The 17,526-nt window shown below is 44.1% G+C and overlaps 2 protein-coding genes across 2 annotated transcripts in view; both read right to left on the reverse strand.

Moving 5' to 3' along the window:
* ARHGAP21 (Rho GTPase activating protein 21) overlaps positions 1 to 10,505 on the reverse strand; it is a 136,495-nt gene extending 125,990 nt beyond the window's left edge. The window contains 1 exon segment of the mRNA XM_043562611.1: positions 10,428 to 10,505. Within this exon segment, the coding sequence (XP_043418546.1) occupies positions 10,428 to 10,505 (78 nt within the window).
* Positions 10,425 to 13,255, reverse strand: LOC122473554 (translation initiation factor IF-2-like). The gene is made up of 4 exons (XM_043564234.1): positions 13,195 to 13,255; positions 12,909 to 13,028; positions 12,305 to 12,775; positions 10,425 to 10,888 (listed from the first exon to the last, which is right to left on the reverse strand). Exons 1-4 carry the CDS (start codon positions 13,253 to 13,255, stop codon positions 10,512 to 10,514), a joined length of 1,029 nt encoding a protein of 342 aa, XP_043420169.1. The 3' UTR covers positions 10,425 to 10,511.
* Positions 13,256 to 17,526: the final 4,271 nt, after the last annotated feature.

Below are 17,526 nucleotides of genomic sequence, written 5' to 3' on the forward strand. Positions count from 1 at the left end.
GGCTAGTGTTAAAAGAGGAAGGGTATGTAGAGGAAATTATTCTGTTAATAATTATTACTTACGTTAGAATGCTTTCTGAAACTCTTCAGGATGTATACTCAGATAAAGAGTACCATATATATGCATGAATGATATATATGAAAGAACACATATATAGAGATAATGTGTATATATATGTTTTCTGCCGTTGTAACTTTTCCTAGTCTTGACACAAAGTTAATATGAACAAATGATTATAAGATGCACAGAAGAAATTATTCTACCAGTTACTTGCTCAAATATACCCTTCTATCAATGACATGAAACAAATTACTTTTCTAATACAGCTAAAAGGTAACAATAGCTTCAATATGACCAGAGTCAGAATTCTATCAGTTTTAAAATGTTAACTTCTGATTAAAATATAACATACAAAAAAGTGGGACTATCTCACTGTTGAATGTTAAAGTGCTCTTTTGACTTAAAGTTTATTTGATATGAAACGAATATTACTTTGGTATACCAATGACCTGTAGAAATATATACGATTACAAATAGAAGAAAAAAATTGTAATGTTAATCCCGAAGTGTTCGCTGGCTTAGTCATTTAAATTCTGTCTCCATATTTCTGCCTGTTTTCTTTATACTGATTTCAATTTGGTCAGAAAAATTCCAAAATCAGGGTACCATAAGAATTCATTCAGACTTTGGAAGGAGCTATGAATGTCATTTAGGCCTGTTGTTCTCAAACTTGGAAGGTCACCAGGGAATCTTTTTTAAAGTTAAGGCTTTTCAGTCTCACTTCCAGGGATTCTAATTCATTAGCTTAATGGTGGGAACAAAAATCTGTAGTTTTATAAGTTATGCAAGTGATTATACCGATCACCCAAATTGGTCTGACTTAAATTCCTACCAAAGCAGGAATTCTGTCTGTTATTCCCCAAGTGAAGGTCATTCTATTTGCAAAGAACACATTCAATTTCAGTTACCTGCTATTAAAAAAAAAAAAAAAAATCTTCTGAATACTGAGCTCAATCAATTGGCTCATCTATCTATCCACTGACCTTAGTTCTGCCCTTCACAGCATACAAAATAAATCTTATCTCTTTTCCATATTACAATCCTTGAAAATAACTTGGTACAGTGCTTTGTAATTTTCTTTTCCTGCGCTTACCAAATTGGTAAGATCCACGTATGTGTGTGTGTCTAAGTATATGTCTGTCTGTCTGTCTATCTATCTAGAGAGACACACACACATCCATCTACAGAGACACATAAACACAGAAGGGGTGCCAACCCACACACACTTCAAAATCTGTGTGTAACTTTCGACTCCCCAGAACTCAGCCACTAATAGCCTCCTATTGACTGGAAGCCTTACTGATGACAGAAACAGTCAGCTAACACATATTTTGTATATGATATGTATTATATACTGTATTCTTATAATAAAGTAAGCTAGAGAAAAATGTTATTAACAAAATCATAAGGAAGAGAAAATACATTTACAGCACTGTCTTCTCTTTGTCAAAAAATGTCCACATTTTAGACCCACACAGTTCAAATGTCCATTGTTCAAGGGTCAATTGTATATATCTTCCCTATGGGGAGAGAAGGGTGTCAGTAATATATTATTAAATGGAAAAAAAGGGGCGCCTGGGTGGCGCAGTCGGTTGAGCGTCCGACTTCAGCCAGGTCACGATCTCACGGTCCGTGAGTTCGAGCCCCGCGTCGGGCTCTGGGCTGATGGCTCAGAGCCTGGAGCCTGTTTCCGATTCTGTGTCTCCCTCTCTCTCTGCCCCTCCCCTGTTCATGCTCTGTCTCTCTCTGTCCCAAAAATAAATAAACGCTGAAAAAAAAAAATTAAAAAAAAAAAATAAATAAATAAATAAATGGAAAAAAAATAAATTGAAAACATTTCCTAAAAGCATTAAAATAAAGAAATGATTTCAACTAGGTGCCCAGAGCATTTCTTTCCCCTCACATTCACTCGGTAGGTAACATGTTTCCAGAAGCCAGTATGCAGAATCCAGAGGAGAAAGTAGGTCTCCTTGACCAAGCTAACACAAATTCTTTTAAATACTGAATCTTTATTAGCAAAATGCTGGGGATTACAGATGTCTAGATATCTTGAGGTTAAAACAAAAAAAATGATGCCTATTAATCCCCAAGATCATAACAGCTAAGACATATCCAGAAGAAATGTAATCATCAGTCCAGCTTTCCATCTATCGATATTCAAGGATACTCTCCGCATTGTAAGAAAAAGGAAAAACAAAATGTTCCTAAGAATGTAAGTTCCGTCAAGCTGTATTAAAGATTAAGGCCGTGAACAAGAGTGTAAGTCAAGAGACTGTGTCCTCACTAGGTTGTAAGAAGGAAAAAGAAGTTGCAGGATCAGGAGCAGGTCGCGTATGTAGCACTACTCATAATTGTGCCAGATGTGGATCTAGAACAGGGATACACATACAAGAGGGAAAGGCAATAAAAAAACCAATTCTGAATCAAAAACACACCCAATGTCAAATAGAAGACTCAACAGCAGCTGGTGCGACTAAGGAAAAGTAAATACGCTCTTTAACTTGCCATCTTTTGGTAGTAATAGCTAGCTCTGGGCTGCCTAAAAAATTTCCCCAAAACAGATGAATATTCAGAAATATCAAATTTGGGCTCTAGATCTATTCTCTTATTCACAAATCTACACAGCAGGATTTCTTGCATAGTAATAGATAACCGGAAAAAAAAAGAGGACTTACAAAAAACAATTTCCATCAGATTTAGTTTCTTTGACCTAAGTACGAGGTGACCAGTTGTCTTTCAGATAATTTTAGAAGTACAAAAGGCCATCTTCCATATTTTTTTATGAAGTAAACTACTTGCACAATACTCGTTTTTTTTAAGAATAAGACAATTTCAACTAAAAAACTATTTTGGTGGAAACAATCCAGAATTAAGCTTTTAAATGGAGATGTCCTCCTCCTCCAGACCAATAGAACTTACAGAAGGCTCATCAGATTTAACATATTTAATTCTTTCTGGTCAATTGAAATTAGATAAATAACAGGACAATCTTTAAGCCCACTAACCTTTCGTTTTACTAATCTAATCACATCAACCAGAAAGAAAAACAAGTGCCTACCATATGGTCTTTCTGTAATAGAAGATAGCTGCATTCAATAACAGCATCTGTGCATCTTCAGCGACACTACCATTGCTCATACTTAAATCACCATGTTGTTAAATATAATAAGATGACAGGTCCCTTCACAGAGCAGAGAACAAAAGAAACTGAATTATCACTTTCATGCTAGATTATCCGACCTGGTAAAAAGTACAGAAATGAAGAAAGGATCAGAGATTATGGAATCAAGGAATAAGGACTTCATAAAATGTTTAGCTTGGAAGAAACGAATGCTAAGGAACACGAACAATGTGTGGAGAAATCTTCTTTTGGCCGGGGTACTCATTTGTTGATGGCCTGTCTCTAGTTATGTGTCCCACTCAATACAGCCAAATCCGGACTCCTGCGGAAATGTCCCTCCATACTTGCTGTTGGCTACTGCTGCCATTCTTAATTCTGACAGGCTTTACCTTTAATCCCAACCTGCAGCACAAAGCTTTTGACACACAATGATATTCTGACATCTAGACTCAGGTATACAAAGGGACACATGTTTAAATAACAGTGTTAGATTACATGGTACTACAACTAGCCTAGAGTGAATCCTAGGCCTCCACTGGAAAAAAACACATGCTTTAAAAAAAAAAAAAAAAAATTTTTTTTTTTTAATTTTTTTTTTTAAATTTTTTTTTCAACGTTTATTTATTTTTGGGACAGAGAGAGGCAGAGCATGAACGGGGGAGGGGCAGAGAGAGAGGGAGACACAGAATCGGAAACAGGCTCCAGGCTCCGAGCCATCAGCCCAGAGCCCGACGCGGGGCTCGAACTCACGGACCGCGAGATCGTGACCTGGCTGAAGTCGGACGCTTAACCGACTGCGCCACCCAGGCGCCCCAAAAAAAAAAAAAAAAATTTTAAGTACTGTTTTGAGTAGTATGAATCCTTTTCAAAAGTATTTAAGTATGACTTTAAGCAGTGTAGGGTTCCTAGAAACCAAATTTTCGCAAGACTAGTACGTATTGCTTATTTTTTAAAATCTGTAAATGGTGTCTTCTTATTGCAGTTTTGGAATCAGGCAACAAAGAGAAAATACAAAAAATAATATCACTCCAAATTCTCATCGTCTAGAACTAACAAGTGCTAACATTTTGTCATAGTCAATGTTGTGAACAATTTTAACTTACAATGAAAAGTCTATGATATGAACAATATTTAATAAAGAGCATTAATACATTGGCCATTCATTTTAAGAAGAAAAAGATCACCAATACAGACATATTATCTTTTTATAGTTTCCCCACCAGCCTGATTCCCCATCCACCAGTCTATTAATTACCATTATCTCACCTCTTAGTGCAAATCATTTCATTCATTTCTGCTGCACACTGTCTGGGTTACTGTTACTTGGATACCAGCTTCCCAAAGGGAAGAAAGATGCAAAGAAAAAAGGCACCAAAAATGTGAACAGCAGTTGGTCCTAACGGAAACGGAGGTCTCAGAGACAAAACACCCTACACACTTCTGTCTCATCTAAATTAAGCATTCACATGTTATGTACCCATAGATAAACTCAATAACACTTTGGAATTTTTCTTAAGTCTTGATTCACTCGTTCATTCGCTCATTGGGAAAAAAAAAATGTCTGTGGGCCTATAATGTGCAAGGCATCGTTCTAGGCACAGAAAATACAAAGTGAATGAAACAAACTGCACTGAACACATTCTAGATGTACGATCTGTCCAAATAAATAAGCAAAATCAGATGGATAAGCTATGCCAGAGGGAGATGAAGCGATAGGGGAGCAAAATACAACAAGGAAGGAGGGATGGTCGTGTCATGGAACAGGGGAGAGGCCTTCACTAAACCTAACTAACGGTCAGCAAAGGCGACACTCAGGTGACCTCAAGGCAAAACCTGAAGGAGACAAGGAAACAAGCCGTGCAGAGGCCTGAGCGGGGAGAGTGTTCCACGTGGAGGGCACGGCTAGTGGGAAGGCTCTGGGGAATGCCATGCCCAGTGTGTATATACAAGAGTCTAGAAGGGCTAGTACAGAGGGAGGACAGTGAAAGTAGCGGGAGGTGAGATCAGGGAGGTGGGAGGGCGGGCTGGGACTATGCATGGAAGAACTTCGGCTTTTAACTCTGAGGGAAATGAGAGGCCCTCAGAGGAATGGGAGCAGAGGAGTGACCCCCTGATGTACAGAGAGACGGTACCATCCGCTCTGGTCTGGTTACCGTGTGGAGAACAGACTCCAAGCTGGCAAGCACTGAAGCTGAGAGACAGTCAACCTGATTTGCAAGGTATGCATGAGGGAGGCCAAAGATCACTCCAAGAAGCCTGACCTGGAAGGTGAGAGTGCCAGTGCTTGAGAGGAGGAGAAAACTGGGAAGGTGGGCAGGAGTGGTTTTCGACATGCCTCTTTACTATCTATCCAAGAAGAGACAGAGTGGCCAGGTGAATGCAGGAATCTGAATTCAAACAGGGGTGGAGACACACACACACACACACACACACACACACACACACACACACACTCATAGGTGTATATATGAATTATCAGTATATACTTGATACTTAAAACCAAAGTGCTAACCATCACACCATGGAACCCCACTTGATATTTAAAATCATAAAACAGGGGCACCTGGGTGATTCAATCTGTTAAATGTCTGACTCTTGGTTTCAGCTCAGGTCATGATCTCATGGTTTCACGGTCTGAGTCTGATGCTTGGGATTCTCTCTCCCTCTCTCTGTGCCCCTCCCCCACTCGCGCTGTCTCTCTCTCAAAATCAATAAATAAACTTAAAAAAAAAAAAACACTTTTAATAATAAGTAAAACCATAAACTGAGCACAGAGAGACGAAAAGAGGGCCAAACTGAGCCCTCCTGTATATGAAGATTTAGCAGGCCAGAAAGTTGAGGAAACTTCAGGGACTGAGAAGGAGGGATCAGTGAGGCAGGCAGATCATCAAGACAGTACAATACACTGGAATCTAAGTGAACTCTGAATAAAAATTAAAGCCTTTCCTATGTATTCATTCATTAATTCCACAATATTTATTAAGCACCTACTATAAGCCAGACACAGTAGAAACAAACATGGCATCTGCTCCTATGGGGGTTGCAGTCCAGGGGGGAATAGAGATAAACAAACACGTAAGGACGATTCCTGAGAAAGTACAGGGTGTTTGGGGGATATCGCACTGGGGGCCACTAATCCAGCCTGGGAGGATCAGGAAAGGCTTCCCTGATGAAGTGAAATTGAAGAAAAGACCAGAATGATGAGTCAAAATCAGGCATGGAGGGGTGGCAGGTGGAGGAGGGGGAGCTGGAGGGAAGGGTGAAAGAAAACAGCATTTGTGAGGGCCCAAAGCAGAGAGACTTGTGTTGCCCCAGCGGACCTGACAGCAGTTCAGTACTGAAGTGTAGGAAGAGGTGACATATGACAGGAGAAGGGCAGGACAGGTGCCTTTCTTCCAAAGGCAGTGGGAAGCCCGAAAACTGTGTTCTACAGGGGAACGTTGAGGAGGAGCACTCTGACGACTGCACGGGCAGAGCACTGGCTGGTGACAAGGCTGGGCAACCGGGAGAGGAGTCCGGAAGTGAGAAGCCGCTGACCTGAACTCGGGTAGTGGCGGTGGGATTTGGAATGCAGACTCCACAGGACTTTGGATAGGAGCAATGAGGAGAGAGAAGGGTCAAGGGTGCTAACCTGGTCTTTGATGGGGACAGATAAGGAGGTGGCGTTGCTACTCACAGAAAGAAGGAACTCAGCAAGAGGAGTCGAATTTGTTAAATTTGAAATGCCTTTGGGCATTTTTTTGGATTAAAAAAAAAACTGGTAAAGAGGCAAAAGGTTCCATAGGTCTGAAGATCAACTATGAAACCTGGGATTGAGCTGTAAGTTTAGAATCACCAACATGCAGAATAAAGCCATGGGAGAGTGTAAACTAAAACCCAGGGAGAAAGAGAGGAGTAGAGGAATGGCAAGAGCCTGGCTCTAGGTAAAGCCAACATGAAAGGGGCAGCAGAGGAAGAAGAAGCGGAGGGAGGAAGGGACAGAGACAGAGAACAGGAGAGCACCTGAGAAGGAACGAGGGGGTCTGGGATCGAAGCAAAGTGCACAGGTATTCCAGAAAGAACAGCAAAAGGATGAACTCTCGTGAGTTCATACACAGGAAAATGCCTTCCTGTATCATTTACACCATTCCAAAATCAACCAACCATTGTCTTTCATCAGCTATGGCACACTGTAGTCACAGGATAATCTAGGCTGGATGAAGAAGCACGCCATAAAATGAAAGAAATTCATTAGCATTAGTAAATAAGTCTGTCTTGACAACAGGCAGTGAAAAGTGCTAAAAATTCTATCACTGGGCAACACGAGGGCCTACAGACAAAGAGTGAAATAAATATGAGAAATAGGAAAAATAACATGCTCTAAAAAGCTGAGGAAAAAGTTTTTGCCTTTGGTTTAAAAAAAAAAAAAAAAAAAAAAAAAAAAAGCAAGTTGGACCCTAAAGGATGAGCTCTATAGGGTATGAAAGGGGTGATCAGATCACCAAATCTAAACTAAGTGATTCTGTAAGCAAAGCTCCTCAAGGCTGGCTGTCAGAACACTTCACAGATGAGGCTGTACACACACACACACACACACACACACACACACACACACACCCCAAAGCACACCAAAGCACACTTAGCCGGCTCAGAGTGCAGGAAACCATATTTTCAGATATCTAAAGTATTTAATTCTGTATGAAGAGAACTGTGCTATCCTTACCGCACAATCCTTAAATACATTCTACGAAATTGTCACAATTCATTATTTGAAGAGGACTGTTATTTGGTTGGTTTTTAACCTTCCGATATATTCTTGGGGAGTGGTGCTTACATGTATTCATGTATCAACACAATTAGATTCTAATACAGAAGATGAACAAGAAGTTTCTGAATGTTTTCCAACAAAGCAATAGACCTTATCTATAAAAAGTGGAGTTAGCTAATTAGATAAATCCCGAATCAGAGATTTCTATTAATTCACTGCATCGATTTCTTCTGTCCTGCACAGTTAAGTTTCTTGGATGATTAACAGCATCGATATTAAGACATATATGCTCGTCTCTTTTTAGGTTAAAACACATACCAATTTACTATTCAAACACACATTTAGGAACATAGCTATTGGTTTCTAAAATTTTTTAAAGAATGACAGTATTACTTCAGAATGTAATACTTCTAATAAAATTAAACACAAAAATTAATTGCAGTGTCAAAGACTTAAATTATCTATCAACCCCAAGTATTCCAGTGGCAAGTCTCATTTTATTACTAATAAATACAAGATTTAACATGCTTCAGAAGTATCAAGGAGAGCTAAATACACAACAATGAAACAGGCAATAATTACTCCTTACCCTGAGATTTTAAGATGCTGTCTGATTGCATATAGCCCCTTTATTTCTATTTCGCATGGAATGTAAGCTATTTACCTATTCTTTAAAAACCCAAACAATATTATAGCTTAACACCAAACTCAAGTTCTGTATATAACCTTTAAATGAGCAAAATACAGGCAATGTAATGTTTTCTTGTTTCCCAAACTAGAAATAATGTGGCCATCCCAGCAGTAACATCCAAATGAAAACAAATTTCACAGTCCTTAAAAAAATACATAACTGTCAGTGTTAATATAAGCCAAGTTTGCAACTGGAAACATTGCTTTCTAGCCAAGGACAAGATGTGTCTATTAGAAATTCTTGGTTTCAGGACAACCCTTAAGTGACCAAAAAAAAAAAAAAAAAAAAAAAAAAAAAAAAATCAAATAACATTAGTTCTTGCAAATATAATGCAAATAGCATGCTAATTAAAGTATTCAAAAGACAATGACAAATAAGGCTTTGGGACCACAGCACATATTATTATGTAACTACAATACACATTAAGCAATCACCAAAGTTGTAGGGAGGCCTTCCAAAAGGAGTTATTATGGTTTACCATGATCAGAGGATTGTGGTGTTATACTTAATCACATTTTACCTGCAAGCAGGTGTTTACAGGTGTCAAAAAGTAAAACACTGGTTCTAACTGCAAACCTACAGTTCTAAAAAGCTGTACAGTAGTGGCATACTGTGCCTACCTCCCTGTATTTTCTGCATAAACTTTCTAATCCAATATGAAGTCAGATACATGAAGCAAGTTCTTCTGCATGCTTTAAACACAAAAATTTAACCTGATTCATTTTTACTAAAATGCCAAAACTCACACACTCAGAACTAGAACCCGTGGCCGTAAAGTTAAAATTTAACACTTGCAAAGCACAAATGACAGAATGAGAGCAAAGGCTCTTTGGGGGATGTTACTGTTATCTATCCCATCTGTCAATAAAAATAGAGACGGCTCAAAAGTAAAGTTTAAAATTCAGCACATTTAGCAAGCAAATTACAGAAATCCCTAATAACCAAGTAAACACAATACAGTCATTACAGAACTCCAAACATGAAGAGAAAAAAAGAATACGAGAGGCAACGGGGTACATGGGTGTAATAAATCAATGGATTTTCTGATTTCTGTCCTGCCTGCTCCAAAAAATTTCAGGAAGCCTGGCACAGAATCTTCTGAGCCCTCCCAGAGACGATGGGCTAAAGGCGAGGCAAGCCACCTGACCCCCCGGGGCGGCTCACAGAACTTCTGAGCCGTGAAAGGCAGGCATAAATAAAAGGACAGCAAAGGCAGGCGATTTTTCAGGGAGTTGGAGTTACAACTCTATAAATCTTTTTTTTCCAAGGCTGTGCTTAAACTGTCCATGGGGAAAGACCTGTTTTTCTACCCAGAACAGAGGTCCACACCAACGGGAAGCCAGAATACCCACCAAAGCCAAAGTGAGACTGAGGTCCCGTGGCAACAAGCGTCACCAGCTCCCCTCGCTCCACCTCTGAGGGCAAATCTTGGCTACGGACACTCGACAATGCACAAAGGCACCCCGCAAGCAGCCCAACTGCAAAACTGCTGGAGGACGGGGACTGAAGGAAAGACACGCGTCAAAGCATTCCCAGCCACCTGCAAGGGGAGAATGCCCAAGTCTGAGGTGATGGGGCAAGATGGGGCGTTTCAAAATGAGGAAACCCTTCTTGCAGAAGAATCGCTGGAAGTTCCTGGAAGCAAAAATGGGCAAGGCTGCACCGCCCTAGGGTCGAGCGGGGGCGTTCCCACAAACCAGTCCAAAAGGGCCCAAAGCCTGTCAGCTGACCCCCCCCCCCCCCCCCCCCCCCCCCGGCCAGCAGGACACCCCGCGGCCAGTGGCCCAAGATGCTGCCTCTGCACTTACCTCACACGTGGGGGACGCACAGGCCTTGAGCTTGTCACCATCTCCCTCCGGTAGCCCGGTCCGACGTGTGGCCATCATTTCATTTCAAATGACAAAGAAGGGACCGACCCTTTGGAGTCCACATTGGGGGGAGGAATGCCACCACACACCAAAAGGGGAAGAATTCCACACCAGGCTCCCGGGAGGTGCAGGGCTGGTGAAACAAGTAACGCGCCAGGGAATGAAATGTTTTGGTGAAGCCCCTTCAAAACGCCCCGATGATTTATTTCTCCGGACTTCAACTGACTTCACCGTCTTCGTCCATTTCTCAAGACTTGAAAAACAAAGACGATGGGTCTTCTCGGCAGCTAACGAGGCCAACTGCAGACCGCGGTCTCCCTCCTCCTCGGCGTGACTCCCAGACCAGGAGGAATCCGAGTGGGTCTCGAAGGCTGGAACGTCAGCTCCCAGAGAGACCTCTCCTGGAACAGGGAATGGTTACAAGGGCATGAACTTTCTCCAGACGCTGACCTTAGCCTTGCCACATGTCTACACCAAGTTCGCCTTTCCACCACTTGGAAAGATTATTCGGTCCACGCTGATGGACCTTACGCACGAAAGAGGAAATAATCCTCCTAGACAAAATTGTCCTCATTTCCTATCAATCAGGAAAGAGAGGGAGAGAGGGAAGCCTCAGAACTGCACGGTGGTTGCGTCAAACACGCCTGGTTGGTGTGCAGCCTTCAAGAAAGAATTTCCCTTTTCTCCAAGTGCATTTTCATCAGTGTGTTTTCTGGCAGAAGAGAGAGTGTCTACGCTCTCCGGCATCACCCAGACACTTAGGCGTAGCGGAAGTTTTCTCCCCACGAGATGAAAATGGAATAATACTTTTCAAAACCCCTGCTCGCTCCTCTCCACCCCCCCCCCCAAAAAAAAATAAAAACAAAAAGCCAGCCTCGGAGGCCGGCAGCGCTGGCTCGGCCGGCGTTTGCAGGCGAGCCGGGGGAGTCTGGGCGCCCGCACCCGGCGCCCCCGCGCCCCGAGGCTGCCCCGGAGGAGGCGGCTGTTTTGCTTGGCCCGAGGCGGGGCTGGGTGGGGAGGTGTGCGCGGCCGCGGGTGGGACTCGGGAGCAGCTCCGTCTCAGGGACATTATTCCGGAGCGACAGAAACGAAGCCGCAGCCCGGGCAACTTTTATTTACTTGCTTCTCCCCAAACTACCATTCGACGCTATCTTTCCCTTTCCCTGGGGCCACCTAGGGAAGAGAAAAAAAAAAAAAAAAAAAAAGAGGAAAAAGAAAACCACCACCCACCTACCACGATTTCCTCCGCCCCTTCCAGAGGCGGGTCGGTGATCTCGATCTCCCGGGAAGGGCGGCCCAAATATGTACTTTTAAAAAGGTGTCGGGAGACCCGGGGGAAAGACAAAAAACAAACAAGCAAGCAAACAAACAAACAAACAAAACAAAAAAAAAACGGAGGGCTTACCCTTCCCAGCCCGCCTGGCCCAGCTTGCGCGGCGCGGCGGCGAGCAGGAGCGGGGACGCGGGCCGGGCGCCGGGCCCGGCCGGGACGCGCTAGGCCGCAGGCTCGGTTAATATTCATGAGCGGACGCGAGGCGCCCCTCCTCCACGGCCGGCCGGCCGGACCCCGGCGCCCGCCGCCGGCCTTTGTGCCCTTCCCTCCTTCCTCCGGCCCTCCCTCGCTCCGCACACGCGGGCGCGGCCCCTCCGCCCCCGCCGGGCGCCCGCCGCGGACTCCCTCCGGCCCCGCGCCAGCGCCGGGCGGGGTGGCCTGAGGTGGCGGGAAGGGAGGGAGCCCGCGGCGAGCCGGGCTCTCCACACCCGCCCGCGGGCGCTGCGCCCTGTCGGCTACGGCGGAAAGTAAAACAGACACGCACCGGAGAAAGCGGGGCGAGAGGATCCGCTCGGGGCTGGCCGGCCCCAGGCAGCGCGCCCCGCACGCCCGGAGCGAGCCGGACGGCGCGGGAAGACGATCCGGCGCTGCCCGCCCGCCGCCGCGCTCCGAGGCCGCCGCCCCCGGCCGGCCGCTCCCAGGCACCGCCGCGACCTGCCCCGGCCGGCCCCGGGCTCTCGGCCGCCGCGGGAGGGGTGGGGCGGGGCGGCGGCCGCCGGACTCTCCCCTCGCCTCGCCGGGCCGGGCCGGGGCCGCGCTCGGGCGCCCGCGATCGCCAAGTGACAGAAGTGCCTCGCTCCGCTGCCGCGCCGAGCTGTTTCCCGGGGGCGGATTTCTCGCTTCTTCCTCCCTGGATCCACCTCCTCCCACTCCACCTCCTTCCCCTCCCCTCCCCAGGGGAGGCTCTGAGGCTGAATATTTTCTGTCTTGAATAATACGGTCCCGGGAACCGACGCTGGAGAAGAGGGATTAGCCGGGGTAGGGGGTACTCACTCCAACCCCCTCCCAAGGCGTCTCGGACCTGCAAGCCCTCACCGCCGCCCCCCCCCCCCCCGCTCGCCAACACCCCTCCCAGAAACCAGGCTCACACAAAACCTTCCCTGCCTTCTCCTGTCTCCCGAGGGCAGAGCGGGAGCGGCCAGGAGCCGAGGTTTCTACTGGGGAATACTCGGTGCTTGGCGTCAGGGGCGTCAGGGACAATTCTATGACTGAATTCGCGAATGTAAGGGGTCACAGGTCCCACCCAGACTGCGAGGAACACATCTTGGCGAATCTTTGCCCCCCCCCCTTTTTTTTTTTTTTTTTGCTGCGGGAGGGGAAAGAACCAGAGATGCGACGTGTGACTTCAAGATAATACGGGAGTGTCCTTTTCACGCCCAACAGCAAAATCGCTTCTCCTGTTGGGGGAAGGGGGTCGCAGCGAGGCGTGGTTCATTCAATTATTTTTCCTTCTTAAATCTGCAGACAGCTGAATGAAGCCGGAGCGGCTAGCGGAACTGAGGAAAAGGTGGCTGCGCCGCTCCACTCTACAGGTCAGAGCCGCTCCGGGGACCGAGCGCCACCGCCGCCCCTCCCCACCCAATTCCGGGGCCTGCCTCAGACCGCAGGCGGCTGGCTCCGCCCCGCCGCGCCTCACAACATCTCCCGCTGCAAATGGCCCAATCGGGAGACGCGAGGAGAAAACAAGAGCCAATCAGGCGCTGCTGACTCAGGCTTCCCTCCACCCTTGGCCCCTCCCCCGGTAGGAAAAGCCACCGCCCCTCTGTCTCCCCTTCCCACCCCCTCACTCACCGCCCCCCCCCCCGGGAGGTGGCTCACCAGCTCCAGTCTCCGTCCGGCTGGAGTGGGGTAGCCCGCTGAGGTGGCGGCGTTTGTCACCTTGTCACCCTCATCCTCGCCCCCTCCCAGACACACCCCTTCTCCCTTTCCCAGTCCTCCTGCTGGTGCTGTTGAGGGTCATTTGTATCCTCACACCGGCAGGGGACCACCAGCTATTGTGTCTGATCAGCTGCCACCACCATCCTGAGGGAAAAGAACAAAACCAAGAATGATCTGCTTACCTTTTCCTTCTTTCTTAACCACTCTTTCCCCTGAGATTTTAAGACGCCTCCCCATCCCCTGCTCCCTGCCCGCCGCCAGGGGTCCTGTTTCTGGATTTGGGCGGGATGGGAGGTGGGGGGGACACCACTCCCTGGAGCCTGAATACCTGTGCCTTAGTTTTTAATATTCCTCAGAGTGGAAGGTGACAAACATTTAGAATATACAACTAAATCCTCGGCCTCAATTAGAGGAAAGACTTCGACTGGATCATCTTTTTATGGCCATGAAATTTGCATGTTCGTGACAGCCCCTGACAAAACTAGTCAGCCAATAACAAAGAAAGGAAAAAAAAAAGAATAAAATAGAGGGGATGCCTGCCAGTCATTTGGTAATTTACTGAATAGCCCACTGGGCTATAGCAGTATCCAGTTCTAGATACTGTTGAGTAAATTAACAAGAAGTGAATAGAAATGCAGGGTTCAAGTAGCGTACCTCTAGTGGGCTTATAGAATATGTCCAGAAAGGGAAAACAATTTCAAGCACAAAACAGCTCTTTACAAATGCAAATGTGCATGCATGGAGTACTTCACCGCTGAGGACATCTAGGGTTAAGATTTTTGCAATGGAAATTTTCATAAATGTTGATTTTGAAAAAGATTTTCAGTTTGGTAAAGGAGAGTAAATATTGGAAGGAGACATGAAAAGGAGGTTAACTCATTTTAGGAAGTGTGGAAAAATAACATAACCTAGAAAGACATTTCTATAAGAGGTAAATGGAAGCATCCAGATCACAGTCTCGCTCCATCATTTACCTTGTGACTTAAGGCAGATTATTATTTATGTGTCCGAGTACTAGAGCTATCAAGTAATAAGAGTGCCTGCCATCTATAAAGCACTGCCTCTGTGCTGGGTATTCCTTCAAGAGCTTTGCACACAACGTAAGGAGATAGCTGTGTGACAGAGCCAGGATTAAGCCCAGGCGATGGGCTCCAGAGTCCGTGCTTTTCTCCACAACACTATACTCCAACACGGTTTTTCATAATCATAACAACAATATTAACTAACACTTACTTAGCTTATTATGCGCTAATTAGTGTGCTTTGTGGGTAACTAATTTAATCTCACCTCTGGGTTAGGCATGATTACGATGTTCCGTATTGGGGAATGTTTTTAAGAGCCATTATGATAAGTTACTGTTATATGTATCTTATTTCTGTTAGGATAGGAATGATCATGATGTTCTAAAAATTTGGGAATGTTTTTGAGAACCATTGTGATAAATTGCTATCATATGTATCTGTGCGTTAGGCTATCTGGATGGACAGGGACAGTAGCACAGAACTAAGAGTTGGGAAACCTAGGTCCTAGTCCTTTCCTGGGACCTCCGAGTAGGACATCACCTTTCCTAGCTAGCTGGGCTGTTGAGAGTGTCGAATGACATAATATGTGTGAAGGGACTTTCAAAATGTAAAAACATTATTCTGATTACATTATTTGTCTTATTATAAAGCAGGTGTTTATCCTGTCTCCCCGACTGGGAACCCTACTCTTTATAACATTTTGTCGTTATGTATTAGGAACATTTTAACCCGGTTAAAAATTAGGTCAATTCCTTTCTTGAAGGCATGAGCAATAATAGTATTTTATTAACTGTCTGAGCTCTCATTTAGATGCATTCTAAGCAGACCACTGTGGACACTCTCTGGGCGTCTATAAAGTGGCAGCCATCAGCCAGTCATTCGCCATGCCAAAGGTGTAACTGGTGGAGAATGTAACTGGTGGAGAATGTAAACCCTTGGAGTTCCCTTCAGCTGCCCATCTTGGGCATTTCACTCATTAACACCTCCACCAGAGGGAGGGCAAGAGAAAGGAAAAGGAGCCAAACTTCCATCCTGCGGCTACTTGTTAACTGCTCCAGTGAGAGATTTGGTGAAACAATGAGTTTGGGGATCACTCTAACTGAAAGGAGATTTGGAACTAACTGTGGGTTTCACAGTTGATATCTTGATAGTTTTCTTTACCCTAAATACAATGGATAAGCAAGAGCTGACAGTAATTCCACCTTTGTTTTACTTTGGAAGGCTAATATGTTCCTCTTTTGTGCAAAGCCAATTAATAATCTAGCTTCTTAGAAATTTCCACAGCTGTATTAATAATAACTACCAGACGGTCTTGTACACTATAATTCTGACAATGTAGGCAAGACATTTTTAAATAAGGGAGCTATATCCTTAAAATGTAACTTTTGACTTTGTTAATGACACAATAATATTGTTTTGGTGAACCACAATCAAGGAAAAATGTCGAAGCCAGAAATAGAGCCAAGTGTCTTAACCTCTGGTCTAATGTCATTCTGTTATAAACTAGGGATGATTTCTACTCTGAATATAGAAGCTGGCAATTCTAAGAGGCACAAGTGTTTGCCATTGAATTCCACAGATGAAATGTGTAATTTGGGATGAAGCATTTGCAAAACTATGTGTCTGAGGTAGTTAAGACCAATGGCTCTCAGAAGAGTGAGCATTTTTTTTTTTTTTTTTTGGTTTTAGGACAATGCTGTAGACTTCTTTTTCATACAATACTAAAAAGATACGTTACCTGCTAATATTTCCTTGAAAAGGCCTTTGATGTTGAACTGAATAGCTCCAGGAAGCCCACCTCTCTAGCAAAGCATTCACTACTGTAATCAAAAGAAGGGAGTGATTTTCCACAATAAATAATTTCTAAGATTCTTCTTCCGTCATCACCTCTTTTACATTAGTGATGTAAATGATTTACTAATTTAATGTTCTTCATTGGCGAGATATATGACATTATTTCTGGCCCCATGATTACTATCATCAATTACTAATTTCGAATCTAAAGGATAGACACTATTTAATTCAATGCATACAGTACCTAGCAAAGTGCCGCATGCAATAGGTATTTTTGAATCATTTCTCTGCCCTCAGGTTTGTGGTTTCTTTTTCCTCTAAACTAGTACTCTCCTTGGGTTTTTCTTTTTGGTTTGTTTGTTGCTATTTTAATTAGCTCCTTGATCATAAACGATCTTTTATTGTTATTTAACGGTAACTGAATTTTGTCTCCTTTTCTATTTGCATTATAAACTTCTGTAGGGAAGATTCCTGGGGCTGTTACTTCTCTTCAGGCTCCCATAATGCCTACTGCAGCTTTTGCACATAGAAATCACTTCAAAATTATTCAAGAATGGAATGATGATTGTTTCACTGTTATTCAGAAATATTTATACCTCAAGAAATTCCTGGCTGACCAACAACTCTCCAGAGTGGAGGAAGATATGTGTATATATGTCTGTGTGCATATGCTTAAAATAGTATAAATCACAAGAGGCGTCTACTAAGGGAGCTCTTGGTGTGGCCCTCAACTTCCAGAAATGCCACATCTTACCTCTTTACTTCACTTCTGTTGACTGAGATGCTTTTTGGCCTCAAGACCATGCCAGAAATGAGTATCACTTGCGTGTTGTCAGTTACAAAATATTAGCCCATAGCTTATCTATAATCATATATCAAACATTTTCTTCTAGATTCAAATTATTTTTCTATACCAGCATCTCCTCAATTAAAATTGAGTTGTTTGGTAGTCATATTTATCAGCATTATTAAGATTGTATTTCTAGATTTAAAAAAATAACCATAAAAATCT

The sequence above is a fragment of the Prionailurus bengalensis genome, chromosome B4, assembly GCF_016509475.1.
Source record: "Prionailurus bengalensis isolate Pbe53 chromosome B4, Fcat_Pben_1.1_paternal_pri, whole genome shotgun sequence".
In the NCBI taxonomy this organism is placed as follows: Eukaryota; Metazoa; Chordata; class Mammalia; order Carnivora; family Felidae; genus Prionailurus; species Prionailurus bengalensis.